The following is a 17,978-nucleotide window of genomic DNA, read 5'->3' as shown; positions in this document are numbered from 1 at the left end:
AAAGGAAGCAACCTTAGCTGATTCACATGTCTACAAAAGCTGAAACTTCTTGCACTGATCCTCAATAGATAAAAAAGGTACCATATTTGGAAAAGGTTTGAATACAGTAAGTCCTTGATTAAACTAATTTTGAATAACGTTATTTTGTAGTCACACTGTTAACTGAATCATACCAGGTCCTTGAACAATGTTGCTATCATTATTTTAAAGTTATGTCATTTCCATCCAAGAAATGACAACATTTTGATACTTGATATGACTGACAAAAGAGTGGTGCCTTTCAAACTCCTGGATCACAAATTAAATCATAACTCGACATAAATGTTCTGAAGCTGGCAAACGAGCTGTCAACATAGCTATGCATTTCTCACTTCCAGAAACAACATAAACAATGGTAGTGACTACAGTTTCAGATTCAGTTAAGAACAAAGTAATTCCAAAAAAGTGGATCTGCTTCAACTACTACTCAACTGATGTGCAGTGGATTAATAACTAACATAGATCAGTCATAGAGCAAAACATCTGAGTGGGGAGTCAGCATCAAGAGGCATAAGTATGGAAGGGAAAAAAGGGTTAAGGGACAGCATAGTTCTGAACCTGGCATCTGCAGCTGAAACAGGGACATGGGATAAGTCACAGAGGTCAAAAATCCAGGCTCTCTGGAAGTGAGTTATTTGAGAGAAGCATGTGGTATGACTGGATGGAATGAAGAAGGTAATGAATGAAGTGGTGTACTAGAAATTTTGTATGGTAGGGCATACAAAGTGAACATAATACTTTGAGAGGGTTTGGGCAAGTAGAAAGAATGCAAGAGAAGTTTACAAGGAGAGTGTATGGAAGTAGATTAAAGGGGCTGATACAAGGGGAAGACCACCTGTATTATGGGGAAATAAAGCAAAAGAGTGCTCCAGGAAGACTGCGAGTAGCAATACTTGCAAGGACAGAGATAAGGGAGTTTCCAGAGGGAATGGGCATCAGAGATATTTAAAGATAAAGATATCAGCTTCAACATCATATGCCTACAAGTCCAAGTATACACTTAATGATAAAGAAAGAAATAGTTTATTTGAAATTTTCTTTTAATCATGTAGAAAGATTTTTGGCTTTGTTTGTACACAAAACATGTTTTTGAGCTACTGTCCAGGAATGTGCTTCAATTTATGGATTCTAGGGTAAATCTGTTTTGGCTGAAGTCATTTTGATTACAGTCATGTGTTCTATGAATGCATCACTGTCATTAATCAAGAACTTCCTGTATCTCAAGCCTGATTAAGAAAGTTAAGAAAAAATTATTTGACTTCAAACCCTTCGCATTCATACTTCTTTTATAAATTTGAACCTCCTTCTATAGGCTTCTCCATTTTTTATCACTTTGATGAAGAGTACATCTTCTCCTTTCTCTGTTACTTCCTCTTTCAATCTAAACATATTAATATCATTAGCTTTTATTTTGTGAATGTTCATCATATGTTTTGTGCATGAATACTGACTAACAAATTCAGCCCCACATGTCCCACAAAAATATTCTTTCTTTTGATAATGTAATTTTATGTGTCTGTCTAATTCTGTCTTTGCTTTGAATGCATTTCCACAAATTTCACACTTAAATGGTTTTTCTCCAGTATGAGTTCTGATATGGATATTCAAAGCATTCTTAGTTTTAGGATGAACACCACAATAAGGACAGTCATACTTTAAAACGGGCATCAGATTTTTCTTGTTCATGTCACTGCTCAATTTCCCTATATCCATTTTCTCTTGAATCTGATCTGGTTCAATTGGATATGTTTCTACAGCAACAACTTCATTAATGTGAGAATCTTCTTCCTTCACTATCCGTGAAACTTCTTCCTTCACTATCCCACATTCTACTGAAGTCAAATTAGTGACTTGTAGGTGCTCGAAGTCTGATACTGCTTGCTGATCCCAGTCTGTGCTGTTCACCTGAATAATTATTGTTTCATGGTCTTCCTCCATCTTGGTGCTATGCAATCAACTCAAAGGGGCTAGGTATTCAGCTTGGTATTCAGACAAAACAAAGATTATTTCCTTTCATCAAAGCCAAAGTGGTTCAGAAAAAGTCTCTGAAAGAAGAAAAAAATTACCATTGATGAGCTTTAAATAAAATGATAATAAAAGATAAAATGTTTTGCAGTAAAAACCAGTAATCAAATGATTTCCTATTGTGGAGCAAATATATATCTAAGAGAAGTATTCACATGGTGAAACAGTCATGAAAATCACAAGAAAAATTTTAACAAGTATGTGTTTTACACTTGAAGAAACTAACATTTCAGGATCGAAACAAATGTATGAAAACTATCCACCAAAAGCCTCTGCTTAGTACATGAAAAGGTGCACAAAACATGCCTATGAGCCAAATGCATTTGGAAGGCCCTTGAGAAATGCCAAAAGAAGCATACTTGAGAAGCTGGATAAAAATGCCCTGTTTAATATGGCTCTTCCCATGATGCTAATAATGTATGCCTAACTAAAGACAAATATCAATCAGACATAATTATATTTACCCAGGAAAGTAGTTTCAACATTTAATTCCATAACTATTACCACAGGGTGAAACTGCCATGATTATTTTTGCAGTGAAATCCCTGTAATTATAGTATATACCTGTCAAAGCTTCACTTAAGATGAGATAGTAACTTATAGGCAGCTGTTTTCTATCTAAATATTCTACCCAGATTGCATCCATTTTTTCCTGTTACCTCTATCAAAGGAAATCTGACTCTTCTTGTGTTCCTCATATTCACTGAGTGTGACTGAGCATCTTTAATTGAGACCTATGTATGCTAGATTTTGAGAAGCAGCAGACTTATCAATGAGCCACTGGTGATTTTGTGTTTGTCTTAAATGTGAACTTACCTCTGGTTTCTTCAGGAGTGTTGTGATGCAAATATAATCTAAACTGGGCATTTATCAAACTCATAAACATACAAAAGTAAAGAAAATACAAGAAAGGAGCTTATAACAGGATTAAGAGTTAGTAAAAAGGGTTTTTCTGCTTTTGTTAGCAACCTGGCTTAATGATACATTTTTCTTCCAAGCCAGGGACCAGCAAATATGATATCTCTATAATTGGTATTATATGATATTTCATATATATTCAACTGAAACTTTTCAGTAATGTTACAAGGATATAAACCAACAAGGATATTACCATTGCAGAAAACAAACTAAGGTGAAATCAATGCCATAATTGTGATCATGATGTAAGAGAAATATTTCACCTATATCAATATCGAACTGCAGCAATGACTTGTTTTTTTTCATAACAACAATGTCCATATAGCATTCCTGAAAGAATTCTGTAAAATACATATAATGTTTTAATCAATACTGAACATGTAAGCATTACACTTTCCAGTCTCTGACGGAAGAAAAATAAAATATAAGATTTGTCAAATTACTAGTCATAGAAAAAATAAACACATGAAACTTCAATCTAAGTAAAAGCCCCGTTCATGTAAATTCTTGACTTTTGTGTGCTTATCACTTTAATTATCTATATATCACTGAAAAAGAGGCTTTGTTGGTATCCTATATGTACAAAACATTGAGACAACCTAATACCTCTTTCCCATGTGCCTGGGCATAACTGCAATTTATGCTAAACATGAACCAAGCATCCCCAACAAACCCTCTCTTGACCACAAGTCAATGTTCATTCATTTTGTTTGTTTATCAGTATTGTTGGCCATCCATAACACATGTCCAGTAAAATAAATTACAAAATAAAAACTAACATAAGAGTACATAATCTTTTATCTAATTTACAAATCTAGGTTAGGAGTAATAATACAAAGTATCATTATCAGGCTGATTTAATGAATGATGCTTTTTCTAATAATGATAACATCATTAAGCAAACTATTATACTTAGTTGCTGTCTCCCACGTTACCAAGGTGGCACAAGGAAACAGACGAAAGAATGGCCTAACCTACCCACAAACACATGAAAAACATAAACACCCACACACACATATATACATACCTATACATTTAAACATAGATAGAGTGGCAGATATAGGGTGTTTTGGTCAAGGTGGTGTGCAAAGTGAGAGGGTTAGGAAAAATGATTTGGTAAACAGAGAAGAGGTAGTAAAAGCTTTGCGGAAGATGAAAGCCGGCAAGGCAGCAGGTTTGGATGGTATTGCAGTGGAATTTATAAAAAGAGGGGGTGACTGTATTATTGACTGGTTGGTAAGGTTATTTAATGTATGTATGGCTCATGGTGAGGTGCCTGAGGATTGGCGGAATGCGTGCATAGTGCCATTGTACAAAGGCAAAGGGGATAAGAGTGAGTGCTCAAATTTCAGAGGTATAAGTTTGTTGAGTATTCCTGGTAAATTATATGGGAGGGTATTGATTGAGAGGGTGAAGGCATGTACAGAGCATCAGATTGGGGAACAGCAGTGTGGTTTCAGAAGTGGTAGAGGATGTGTGGATCAGGTGTTTGCTTTGAAGAATGTATGTGAGAAATACTTAGAAAAGCAAATGGATTTGTATGTAGCATTTATGGATCTGGAGAAGGCATATGATAGAGTTGATAGAGATGCTCTGTGGAAGGTATTAAGAATATATGGTGTGGGAGGCAAGTTGTTAGAAGCAGTGAAAAGTTTTTATCGAGGATGTAAGGCATGTGTATGTGTATGAAGAGAGGAAAGTGATTGGTTCTCAGTGAATGTAGGTTTGCGGCAGGGGTGTGTGATGTCTCCATGGTTGTTTAATTTGTTTATGGATGGGGTTGTTAGGAAGGTGAATGCAAGAGTTTTGGAAAGAGGGGCAAGTATGAAGTCTGTTGTGGATGAGAGAGCTTGGGAAGTGAGTCAGTTCTTGTTCGCTGATGATACAGCGCTGGTGGCTGATTCATGTGAGAAACTGCAGAAGCTGGTGACTGAATTTGGTAAAGTGTGTGAAAGAAGAAAGTTAAGAGTAAATGTGAATAAGAGCAAGGTTATTAGGTACAGTAGGGTTGAGGGTCAAGTCAATTGGGAGGTAAGTTTGAATGGAGAAAAACTGGAGGAAGTAAAGTGTTTTAGATATCTGGGAGTGGATCTGGCAGCGGATGGAACCATGGAAGCGGAAGTGGATCATAGGGTGGGGGAGGGGGCGAAAATCCTGCGAGCCTTGAAGAATGTGTGGAAGTCGAGAACATTATCTCGGAAAGCAAAAATGGGTATGTTTGAAGGAATAGTGGTTCCAACAGTGTTGTATGGTTGCGAGGCGTGGGCTATGGATAGAGTTGTGCGCAGGAGGGTGGGTGTGCTGGAAATGAGATGTTTGAGGACAATGTGTGGTGTGAGGTGGTTTGATCGAGTAAGTAACGTAAGGGTAAGAGAGATGTGTGGAAATAAAAAGAGCGTGGTTGAGAAAGCAGAAGAGGGTGTTTTGAAATGGTTTGGTCACATGGAGAGAATGAGTGAGGAAAGATTGACCAAGAGGATATACGTGTCGGAGGTGGAGGGAACGAGGAGAAGAGGGAGACCAAATTGGAGGTGGAAAGATGGAGTGAAAAAGATTTTGTGTGATCGGGGCCTGAACATGCAGGAGGGTGAAAGGAGGGCAAGGAATAGAGTGAATTGGATCGATGTGGTATACCGGGGTTGATGTGCGGTCAGTGGATTGAATCAGGGCATGTGAAGCGTCTGGGGTAAACCATGGAAAGCTGTGTAGGTATGTATATTTGCGTGTGTGGACGGGTGTGTATATACATGTGTATGGGGGTGGGTTGGGCCATTTCTTTCGTCTGTTTCCTTGCGCTACCTCGCAAACGCGGGAGACAGCGGAAAAAAAAAAAATTTCAACATATATATACACATACATACACAGACATATACATATATAACATGTACATATCCATTCTTGCTGCCTTCATCCATTCCCATCGCCACCCTGCCACACATGAAAATGGCACCTCTCTCCCCCCCACATGATGTAGCGCCAGGAAAAGACAAGAAAGGCCACATTTGTTCAAACTCAGTCTCTAGCTGTCAAGTGTAATGCACTGAAACCACAGCTCTCTTTCCACATCCAGGCCCCAAAAAACTTTCCATGGTTCACCCCAGATGCTTCACATGCCCTGGCTCAATCCAATGACAGCATGTCAACCCCAGTACACCACATCGTTCCAATTTACACTATGCCTTGCACACCTTTCACCCTCCTGTATGTTCAGGCCCTGATTGTTCAAAATCTTTTTCATTCCATCCTTCCACCTCCAATTTGGTCTCCCAGTTCTCCACGTTCCCTTCACCTCTGACACATATATCTTCTTTGTCAATCTTTCCTCACTCATTCTTTCTATGCAACCAAACCATTTCAATACACCCTCTTCTGCTCTCTCAACCACACTCTTTTTATTACCACACATCTCTCTCACCCTTTCATTACTTACTCGATCAAACCACCTCACACCATATATTGTCCTCAAACATTTCATTTCCAACATATCCACCGGCCTCCGCACAACCCTATCTACAGCCCACGCCTCGCAACCATATAACATTGTTAGAACCACTATTCCTTCAAAAATACCCATTTTTGCTCTCCGAGATAACGTTCTCACCTTCCACACATTCTTCAACATTCCCAGAACCTTCGCCCTCTCCCCCACCCAATGACTCACTTCCGCTTCCATGGTTGCATCCACTGCCAAATTCACTTCTAGATATCTAAAACATTTCGCTTCCTCCAGTTTTTCTCCATTCAAACTTACCTTCCAATTAACTTGTCCCTCAACCCTACTGAACCTAATAGCCTTGCTCTTATTCACATCTAATCTCGACTTTCTTCTTTCACATACTTTACCAAACTCAGTCACTAGCTTCTGCAGTTTCTCACCCAAATCAGCCACCAGCACTGTATCATCACTTCCCATCCCCTCTCATCCACAACAGACTGCATACTTGCCCCTCTCTCCAAAACTCATGCATTCACCTCCCTAACAACCCCATCCATAAACAAATTAAACAGCCATGGAGACATCACACATCCCTGCCACAAACCAACATTCACTGAGAAGCAATCACTTTCCTCTCTTCCTACTCGTACACATGCCTTACATCCTTGATAAAAACTTTTCACTGCTTCTAGCAACTTACCTTCCAAACCATATACTCTTAATACCCTCCACAAAGCATCTCTATCTATTCTATCCCATGCTTTCTCCAGATCCATGAATGCTATGTACAAAACCATCTGTTTTTCTGAGTATTTCTCACATACATTCTTTAAAGCAAACACCTGATCCACACATCCTCTACCACTTCAGAAACCACACTGCTCTTCCCCAATATGATGCCCTGTACATGCCTTTATCCTCTTAATCAATACCCTCCCATACAATTTCCCAGAAATACTCAACAAACTTATACCTCTGTAATTTAAACACCCACCCTTATCCCCTTTGCCTTTATACAATAGCACACTATGCATGCATTCTGCCAATCCTCAGTCACCTCACCATGAACCATACATACACTGAATATCCTTACCAGCCAGTCAACAACAGAGTCACCCCCTTTCTTAAAAAATTCCACTGCAATACCATCCAAACCCGCTGCCTTGCCAGCTCTCATCTTCCGCAAAGTTTTCACTACCTCTTCTCTGTTTACCAAACCAATCTCCCTGACCCCCTCACTTCGCACACCACCTCGACCAAAACACCCTATATCTCCCACTCTATCATCAAACACATTCAACAAACCTTCAAAATACTCACTCCATCTCCTCACTTCACCACTACTTGTTATTACCTCCCCATTCACTGATGTTCCCATTTGTTCTCTTGTCTTACGCACTTTATTTACCTCCTTCTAAAATATCTTTTTTTGTCCCCAAAATTTAATGATACTTTCTCAACCCAACTCTCATTTGCCCTGTTTTCCATCTCTTGCACCTTTCTCTTGACCTCCTCCCTCTTTCTTTTATACATCTCCCAGTCATTTGCACTACTCCCCTGCAAAAATCATCCAAACGCCTCTCTGTCATCTTTCACTAACAATCTTACTTTTCATTCCACCACTCACTACCCTTTCTAATCTGCCCACCTCCCACCTTTCTCATGCCACAAGCATCTTTTGCACAAGCCATCACTGCTTCCCTAAACACATCCCATTCCTTCCACACTCCCCTTATGTCATTTGCTCTCATCTTTTTCCATTCTGCACTCAATCTCTCCAGGTACTTCCTCACACAAGTCTCCTTTCCAAGCTCACTTATTCTCACCAATCCATCCACCCCTACATTCTCTCTCCTTTTCTAAAAACCTCAACAAATCTTCACCTTCGCCTCCACTAAATAATGATCAGACATCCCTCCAGTTGCCCCTCTCAGCACATTAACATCCAAAAGTCTTTCTTTCACATGCCAATTAATTAACACATAATCCAATAATGCCCACTGGTCATCTCTCCTACTTACATATGTATACTTAAGTATATCTCTCTTTTCAAACCAGGTATTCCCAATCACTAGACCTTTTTCAGCACACAAATCTACAAGTTCTTCATCATTTCCATTTACAACACTGAACACTCTATGTATACCAATTATACCCTAAACTGCCACATTACTCACCTTTGCATTCAAATCACCCATCACTATAACCCGGTCTCGTACATCAAAGCTGCTAACACACTGACTCAGCTGCTCCCAAAACACTTGCCTCTCATGATCTTTCTTCTCATGACCAGGTGCATAGGCACCAATAATCACCCATTTCTCTCCATCCACTTTTAATTTTACCCATTTTAATCTAGAGTTTACTTTCTTACACTCTTATCACATACTCCCACAACTCCTGCTTCAGGAGAAGTGCTACTCCTTTCTTTGCTCTTGTCCTCTCACCAACCCCTGACTTTACTCCCAAGACATTCCCAAAACACTCTTCCCCTTTACCCTTGAGCTTCATTTCACTTAGAGCCAAAATATCCAGGTTCCTTTCCTCAAATATACTACCTATCTCTCCTTTTTTCTCATCTTGGTTACATCCCTATCGCTCCTTTTTTTCTCATCTTGGTTACACCCACACACATTTAGACACCCCAGTCTGAGCCTTCAAGGAGGATGAGCCCTCCCTGCATGACTCCTTCTGTTTCCCCTTTTAGAAAGTTAAAATACAAGAAGGGGAGGGTTTCTAGCCCATCTCTCCCATACCCTTTAGTCGCCTTCTACAACACACAGGGAATGCATTGGAAGTATTCTTTCTCTCCTATTCCCAGGGATAATTAAGCAAACTAAATGCTAAAAGTTACATCTTGCACTCATTTTTTTCTATGTAAAGTGGGCCATAAAAAAAACCTATCACAAGCGCAATGGATACCAAACTGAACACTACCTCTCCTATCGTCTCTTTAATTGTTCCATACTGTATATGCAAGTCATGAAAAATTTTGCTTTCAATGCTCCACCATGCATGCTAAGTTTCAGTTCTTGAACTAGCCATCTCTACCTCAAGACAAAATATACAGCCACTGACTTTTATAGAGGCTTTCTACACACTGTTACTAGACATCACAACCCACATATTTTCTACACACTGATCAATCTACTTTAGGATGTCAAGAACTGATCTGTGCCCTTATGTTATACAATTTTTGAAACTGACTCTTACAAGATATAAGATAACTGTGCTGAAAAGCCTTAATCTTATCAGTCTGACAAAAAAAAAAAAAAATCTCCAAAACACTACACATGACTGAAAGTATGCCCAAACCTTGAAATATTCATACAGTAAATGGGAAGTTTAAAAGACTAACTGGGGAAAAATGGTCAGTTGAAGCCCAATTCCATTATATCCCATTTTTTTCAGAGGAGCAGTAATAGATGAAATATTGACAAGTTGCCCGACAGCTGCTGATCGGGAAGGTACATTACTAGTACTATCGGCCAGTGCATTGGGAAGGTTGGTGATGGCTGCATAGTGAGCCATAACTTCAGAGGTTGTCAAGTTGCATCCTTTGACCAAGGCAGCTGTCTTTTCTTTCTGCCTTACCCACAGTATGTTTACATTCTGTCCATACACATAAAACTCTCCTTGTTACACAAAACACTTAATATCTAACAACATTTAACTCACACAACTCATTCCTCAGAACTCTAGTTTTTCCTGCGATGAGTGCTATGCAATAGCCCTGCTTTTTGACAAAATGGTTGAAATAGGCAGAAGTAAAAGGTTGAAACTTCAGACAGAAGCATTAAGTAGAAACAGTAGGTTGAAACATCAGTCAGGAAAAATAAGTAAACGCATTAGGTAGAAGTAGTTGAGAGAAGCCTCTGAAAACACTGCACTAGAGGTGCCCTCTGCCAGTGGCCTATCAAGGGTGAGGCACCTAAGGCTTAGAAATGGCATCAAAACTCATCAGTTATGGGGACTCTTTAGCCATGGCCAACCATTTGAGGGAGTTCCTGATAGAAAGATACAAACATGGAAACTTACCTCACTTTTTAAATTCGGTAGATAACAACTGTTGTTGTCGGTCATTATCTTGAGGCTGAAGGTGTTCAAGGAACAGCAAAGATTACCCTCAATAAGAGGGAAATATCTCTAGATTCACATGAATCATCTAATCAGAAATAGTGCATGGATGAGGTGCAAACTACTCTCCCTGAGCTCATGATCCCCAATCATTTTCAGCAATGATCAGGTGTTTCCCAAACCTCTCAGTACATGCAACACTAACAGCACACTTATCAGCCATGATTTAGTACATTAAAGAAAGGTGTTTATACCACAAAAATATTGTATATGAGTGACACCATGGGCACCAAGTTTGTGTTGACCAAGCACATATCTAACTCAGACTGGTGGGCAAGCTAGGTCATTTATTTATTTTGCTTTGTCGCTGTCTCCCGCGTTTGCGAGGTAGCGCAAGGAAACAGACGAAAGAAATGGCCCAACCCACCCCCATACGCATGTATATACATACACGTCCACACATGCAAATATACATACCTAGACGAAAGAAATGGCCCAACCCACCCCCATACACATGTATATACATACACGTCCACACACGCAAATATACATACCTATACATCTCAATGTTATCCCTGGGCATAGGGGATTAAGAATACTTCCCACGTATTCCCTGTGTGTCGTAGAAGGCGACTAAAAGGGGAGGGAGTGGGGGGCTGGAAATCCTCCCCTCTCGTTTTGTTTTTTTTTTAATTTTCCAAAAGAAGGAACAGAGGGGGCCAGGTGAGGATATTCCAAAAAAGGCCCAGTCCTCTGTTCTTAACGCTTCCTTGCTAATGCGGGAAATGGCGAATAGTTTAAAAGAAAAGAAAGACATCTCAATGTACACATATATATACACACACAGACACATACATATATACCCATGCACACAATTCACACTGTCTGCCTTTATTCATTCCCATCGCCACCTCGCCACATATAGGTCATATTCTGCCTAAAAATTTTCACTTAAATCCTACTTGCCATATACAGATACAAAAATATAGCACTGCACAATTAAACTATTGCAAATCAGTGAAAAACTATGCACAAGTGTGAAGAGAGAAAATTGCATGTTTGTGAAATAAAAAGAGTGCACCATGCTGTTCCATGACAGCATTATAGATATTTCTTTTTGAATATCTGAAAACATCCCACTCACAGAGTATTTTGGACATTAGGATGGCTGCAGTGAGAGTTTATTAGGTAGATAAAGGCTTAATATTTCTATTTTCAGGTTATAATAGCCTGAACTTACATTTTTCAATTATATCCAGAAAAATTTTGATAATCAAACAACCTTTGGCATTACTTCAACTGAGTAAAAGAAGTACGAGTTAAATTCAACAGCCTGAATTGCTAGACTGTAAAATATTTTTGCTGAAAGGGTGGTACTGATGGAAAAAGCTGTTTCATGACCTCATCTGAATCAATTCTAGTACCTTCTTAATAAATCTATATATATAAATAAAAGTCTACAACAAAATAAAACAGCTTATTTCTGAAAATGATATAATGATACCTTTTCCTGAAGTCAAAAACTTCATCAAGTGCATGGGGAGGCTCAGTACTTACTAGTATAATTTTCATTTCAAATGGATCAAATAATCTGATAAATAAAATTACAAAAGGGGTTGAATCAAGCAAATTTCAGAAAACATATATACTGGTGTAATATAAACAACAAACTGTCTAATATAAAACAGGAATCATTCATGAGGCAAAATAATGTTAGCAAAGGTTGACCAGTTAAGACCTCTAAACATGCAACAAGACACTTACCAATGTGCAAAAAACTTCATTGCTCTCTTGATAAGGGATGGAAAAACAAGACACAGACCTTCTTGATAAGCCACAGATCACTCAGCAAAGCAACCTGTCAAAATGTACTATTAAGAATTCCCAATGGAAAAATATCTTACAAAACTCATGGTGAAGAAGGGCAAGGGATAGACATGTGGATTGGGAGGATGTGCAACCTGTGTGCTGAAATAGGTCTGGTGATTTGGAATACCTTGTTTAAAAAGAAAGATACATAAGTATACCTAGTGAGTAGGAAAGATGGTCAGAGACCATTACTGGATTACACACTAATCGACAGACTTGAAAAAGAGACAATTGGATGTGAATATGTTGAATGTGGTGGGATGTCTCATCATTACCTGGTGGAGGCAAGGGTGAGGATTTGTTGGGGTTTCCAGAACAGAGCAAACAATATGAGTGTAAAAAAGACGGTGAAAATAAGTGAGCTTGGAAAAGAAATGTGAGTGAAGAAATACTAGGATTGAATGGCATAAGGTGAGCATAAATGAAGCAAGGGGAGTGTGAGGAATAGGAAATATTTTGGGAAGAGTGCAGGAATGTACAAGAGTAGGGTTGTGACACATGGAAGGGGAGGCTATAACATCTTGTTATATACTGACAGGTCTTTCTGGCCTTTAGCTAAGGGCACCATTAACAAGTTCTCTCACTCTACCTTTCTTCCACTCTTCTGCTCTGACGGTACTATAACTGTCATTCTTGTAGACAAAGCAACTCTCTTTAGTTCCTGTTTCTCCTCTAACTCTACCTTGGATGACTGACATTCCTTCATACCATGATGCACCTCTTACTCATCCTATACCCCCACCCAAAATCCCTTTTCAGACTTTCCAAAAAGCATTTCTCTATCTAGACACAAACAAGACTTAAGGACTTGATGGCATCTTTCCCAATGTACCAAAAAACCATATCTCTGAACTTGCACCCATGCTTGTTCATCTGTTCAGTTTCTGTTTAAAAACCAAAATTCTTCCTTTTTCTTGGAAGCATGCGATGGTATACCACATCCGTATGAAGGGTGACCATCCTAACCCCTTGAACTATCGTCCTGTTGCTTTGACATCTACCATTTCCAAGGTCTTTGAAACCCCCTTCAACTCATATTCTTATCAATCTTAAAATCTTCTCTCTGATAATAATAAGGCTTCTTTCTTTAATGTTGAAGTCATGGGCATTAGTCCACATCAAGGCTGGGCCTTAACTGATCTAAAAAGAGAATTATGAAATGGAAAAAGAAAAGACAAGGGAAAGACATGTGAAGGTAGAGACTTCCATAGCTTTGAAGTGTAGGGAAAGACACAAGTATCAAAATATCCCACACTTAGTTGCTGATGGCCTCAAAGCAATTATGTAATACAGCAGCTTGCCAAGTACCGTATGGTCTAGGAAGAGGTGCGGACACACAAGCTGCCAGCTCTTGGCATAAACCAAAGTAATACCTATAGAAAAGGAAAAGTGAACCAACATTATGGATTAGGGTAAAGGGGTTAAGCTTGGAAGTTAGCCTGGGAAAGTTCATATGGCAAACCACTTTCGACTAAAGTCTGTCAAGTATGGATGCAGAGCGAGAACCACCAAGATGCAAGAGCAGTACTCAATTCTAAGATGAATGAATCCCTTGTATAAACAGCAACTTTTCAGAAGTTTTAACATCTAAGCAGGACACCCAGTTACTTAGAGGTATACTTAGCTATTCCTGTAATGTGGGGTTTCCGATGTATACTTAGCTATTCCTGTAATGTGGGGCTTCTAAGAAAAAGTGAATGTCACAGTAATACTAAGTATGTTCACCGAGTCAAGAGGTGGAATTACAGAACCTTCAAAGGAGAGACGAGAGTTGTGAGGAGTTTTCAAAAGAGAGAGGGGTTGAAACTGGGTCTTGGAGACATTAAACTTAGCAACTACACATGACTCCCCCAAATCTTTCAGGGATGATGACTGTAAGACAGGTAAGAACATCACAGAAAAGAGTTCTTAGCAAATAATTCATCAAATTACCTCCACACCAATACTAACATTGAGAATCTGCTTCTAATCTTTAAGTACTTTATACACTGTTGTTTATTAAGATTACAGAAATACCTGCAGACATGATTTGCAGCACAATATTTTATGAAAGATATTAAATAAAGTAATAAGGGTTATGTACATCAGGAAAACTATCAGGTTAATGTAACAGTAAGTAATACACTTGTAAAACATCAACAGACCCCATAACAACCTAATTTAACCTAACCTTGCAGCCAAAATAATACCTCATGAAGACTTCTGGGGTCTTCAGCCCTACAACCTGGGCTGGGTTGCTGAATGATCAAAGTGTTGGAAGCTAGAGCCTGTTGGTCTCACACAGACCCCACAGGTACTTCTCCAGTGCACTCTTGAACATCTTTAGTGTGCATTCCATGCAAATTTCTGATGGTAGATGGCATGGTGTTGAAGAGTTTTGAGCCCCAGATGTTTAAGGTGTTTTCTCTTTAAGTGCATATCACACCTTTGGATTTTAGAGGTAGTATTTTACATGATCTTCCATGCCTGTCGTGCTAACAGGATGTTACTTCCAAATGTCAGCTAGAACAATAACTTCTTGGGTCTCCCAAGTATAGATGATGATATACCTCTCCCATCTGTGCTCCAAGGAGTATAGCCTCAGAAATTTCTGCCATTTCCACTAACCTAGTTCCTTTACCACATTAGCATGGGCTGTGAAAGATCTCTGAAAACTTTCTACATCTACAATTCTGCCCACTTTGTAGGGTGTTAGCACAGAGGAGTATCCAGTTCATGAATTAATTAGCACCTTGAATAATATCAGTACTCTTTTCTTCCCTTGTCTTGAAGGTCCACAAGATATAGCCTGCCTTCCTTCTCCTTGAAGCATCCTTTGTTTCGTTGTGTTCACTGATTAGGTCATGAGACGTTATTACTCTGACTTCTGACACATTATTCACCATCTGTATCTGTCCAGTACTCTATATTATTTCTAATTCCTTCATTTTGCCCATACCCGAGGAGTTGAAACTTATCTCCATGTTGTGCTTAGTTACCCTATCAAAGCTTCATTTATGAGACGTCTCTTTATAGCCTCTCAGCATTCTCAACTCACGTGATTTTCATACATATTCTTGCATCATCTACATAGGATGATATGAAACTGGTTCATGCATTGAACAATATCATCATTAGCTTTTCTTCTCTTGTCTTGAAAGTCTGAAGGATCCAGCCAACCATCACTTTGCAGGAAGCAATCATTGTTTTGTCGTGTTTACTAAGGGTTAAGATAATACAAATTAGAAATATTCTAACATTATATTCTCATCATAATGAGAATTCTGGAGTGTCATCTGTTATTTACATCCATCATACCCACAATGCATTTTGATAAGCATGATTGACATATATTAGAATATATCATAAATGAAGAGGTAATTTTATAGCTTACGCCCCACAGAGTTTTCTGGTGAGCAATGGTTTAAGGCGTACTCTAATAAATCTTACCTAACAAAATTTTAACCTAACCCAGGTGAGTGTCCCTAGCCAGGGGAATCTAAAACATTAGCTCTATTAATCACATATAAAAGGTATTTTGTAACTCCTGTGGGGCATAAACTATGAAAGTATCAATGAAGTTAACATTGATTGCTAAGAGGTTAGAAGAGGTTTTCATAAGTTCTGTTGATTTTTCACATGTGTATTACCTAGTTTTACAGTGACAATTACTTTCCTTTTTCCAAAAACGCCTATGTCCTCATAAAATATGATTCAATAAAATATTTGCTCTGCAGGCATTTCTGTAATCAACAATATTAATCACATAAAACATAAGTAGCTATTTCCTAAAGCCAGTTTCACTCTGGATATAAAATGGTAAATTACCATATAAACTTTAACCAATCATAAGGAATTCCCTGCATTCTGTTGCTGGCCAAATGATAAGGCGAATCACAGCGTAAGTATAAACAGTAACAATTCAGCAAACAAGGTCTATAATCAAGATGTCTGTTCAGTTCTCAGATTCTCGTCAAGATAAACACGGAATATAAATTGTCATATGAACAACATGACGATTGAAATATACTTACCACACTGGGTTGTATGTCTCGTAATGCGGCGCTACTAATAACTAAAATTGTGGTGAAGCAATATTCTCTGTCGGTTGTAAAGTTGTAACTTGTAAACAGCTGGCCAGACAAACACCTCTGGAAACCGACTTGAAAACCGGATTTAAATCCGGATTCAAAAATGGCCGCTACGAACGGAGGTAATCCTATTCCATGTGATTTTCGTAAAGTTTTGAATTTAGTTCTGTAATGCAGAATTTTAAAGACGTAAATAAAAAATCAGATGAATGGAGAATAGAGTCTAGTTATAATCTACATTAATGGCATTGTGACTCAAATCTAGCGTCGCATATCGACGAAATTCATATCACAAGATACTCAATAGTTGGTAGAACGCCACGCCATCTATGAGCGTCACTTTAACAATTGTTGCATAATGTTAGGCTTCATTGGGCGTGGATTGCCTTTTCTTTTCACGGCAAATGTGGATTTGTAAAATATATTTCATGACTATCTCCTCGCTCAAAATAGAAATAACAACATAAACCCACTGATATGATTCTCGCATTCAACATTCCCGTGTAATCATACCAATTATCTTTGATTTATGTTTCATATATTCATCGTGCGCAAATCAAAAATATTTTCTTTTAGTAAAAAAAATCCATGCTTTATATAACACTACATGCCCAGGGTGTGTGTGTGTGTGATTTTAAATATATCATGAATTCACAACATGGAAAATGCGAGTACAAGATGACAGCAATATCTTTTAGAATATAAAGAACTAGCAAGACGGAGGTAAAAAAAATAATGTGAAGAGGTTAGATCTGAGTGTTTTAATGCAACTTCTGTCGTGAGAACCACTCGAGGACTCACATTTGGGTTTCTCTAGATCCATCTACGTCTGATCTTGTTTTAAAGCTACATTTAGATCAATGATGATCGCTGGATGGCCTGCCAGGTCAACTCCCTTCTGCTGATGAACTGAGGGAATTATTAGCTCCGTTCTGTTGACGAATTGAGGAAATCTTTACCTCTCTTCTTTTGATGAGCCGATGGAATTATTTGCTCCTTATAGTTGATAATATTGTGAAGCTTCCCTGTGAACATGAACACCAGATCCCCTGCTGTGTGCAGACCCAGCGAGCTCCAAACCTCACCGATTCAAAATGCAAACTCCTAGGCTTTGAGGTGCTTGCACCCAAAACGAAAGTAATGGCCATCCTAACTCCCGCCACACCCTCAATGGTCAACAACTTGAGTCAGTAAACAAATACCAATGTGGTTTGGCCACAGGATGTCATTAAACTGTCATTAAACCCACTGATACAATACTTGAGGAGAGGACTGACTCAGGCATCAAGGTCATGAGGTCCCTCTGGTGTCCACCTTCCTGTGCTCACGTTATACCACATCCAGGATGTCCGATCCATAGTTAACGACTGCACTCTAGCCTTTAAAGTGCTTGATGAACTTCAGACTAAGAAGCTGGATAAATAAATCTAAAATCAGCCCATGAAGTTCATGCTGGGCTACGATGTGCAGATGGAACGATAGATGTTCTCACTAGCTCTCATGAGTCCCGCAGAGAGTGTGGCCAGACTGATAGGTAAAACATG

The 17,978-nt window shown here is 38.8% G+C and overlaps 1 protein-coding gene across 1 annotated transcript; it reads right to left on the bottom strand.

The window, feature by feature from the left end:
* Window positions 1-1,061: 1,061 nt before the first annotated feature.
* On the bottom strand, window positions 1,062-16,535 carry LOC139746179 (uncharacterized). Its single transcript, XM_071657102.1, has 3 exons — window positions 16,378-16,535; window positions 12,260-12,353; window positions 1,062-2,084 (listed from the first exon to the last, which is right to left on the bottom strand). Exon 3 carries the CDS (start codon window positions 1,975-1,977, stop codon window positions 1,315-1,317), a length of 663 nt encoding a protein of 220 aa, XP_071513203.1. The 5' UTR covers window positions 1,978-2,084; window positions 12,260-12,353; window positions 16,378-16,535; the 3' UTR covers window positions 1,062-1,314.
* Window positions 16,536-17,978: the final 1,443 nt, after the last annotated feature.

The sequence above is a fragment of the Panulirus ornatus genome, chromosome 4 (assembly GCF_036320965.1).
Source record: "Panulirus ornatus isolate Po-2019 chromosome 4, ASM3632096v1, whole genome shotgun sequence".
Lineage (NCBI taxonomy): Eukaryota > Metazoa > Arthropoda > Malacostraca > Decapoda > Palinuridae > Panulirus > Panulirus ornatus.
The sequence above is the reverse complement of the archived record's forward strand: the minus strand, read 5'-3'. Positions and strand labels throughout refer to the sequence as shown.

Coding starts and splice junctions, on each gene's coding strand:
- LOC139746179 (XM_071657102.1), bottom strand. CDS start 1,977: ATGGAGGAAGACCATGAAACAATAATTATTCAGGTGAACAGCACAGAC.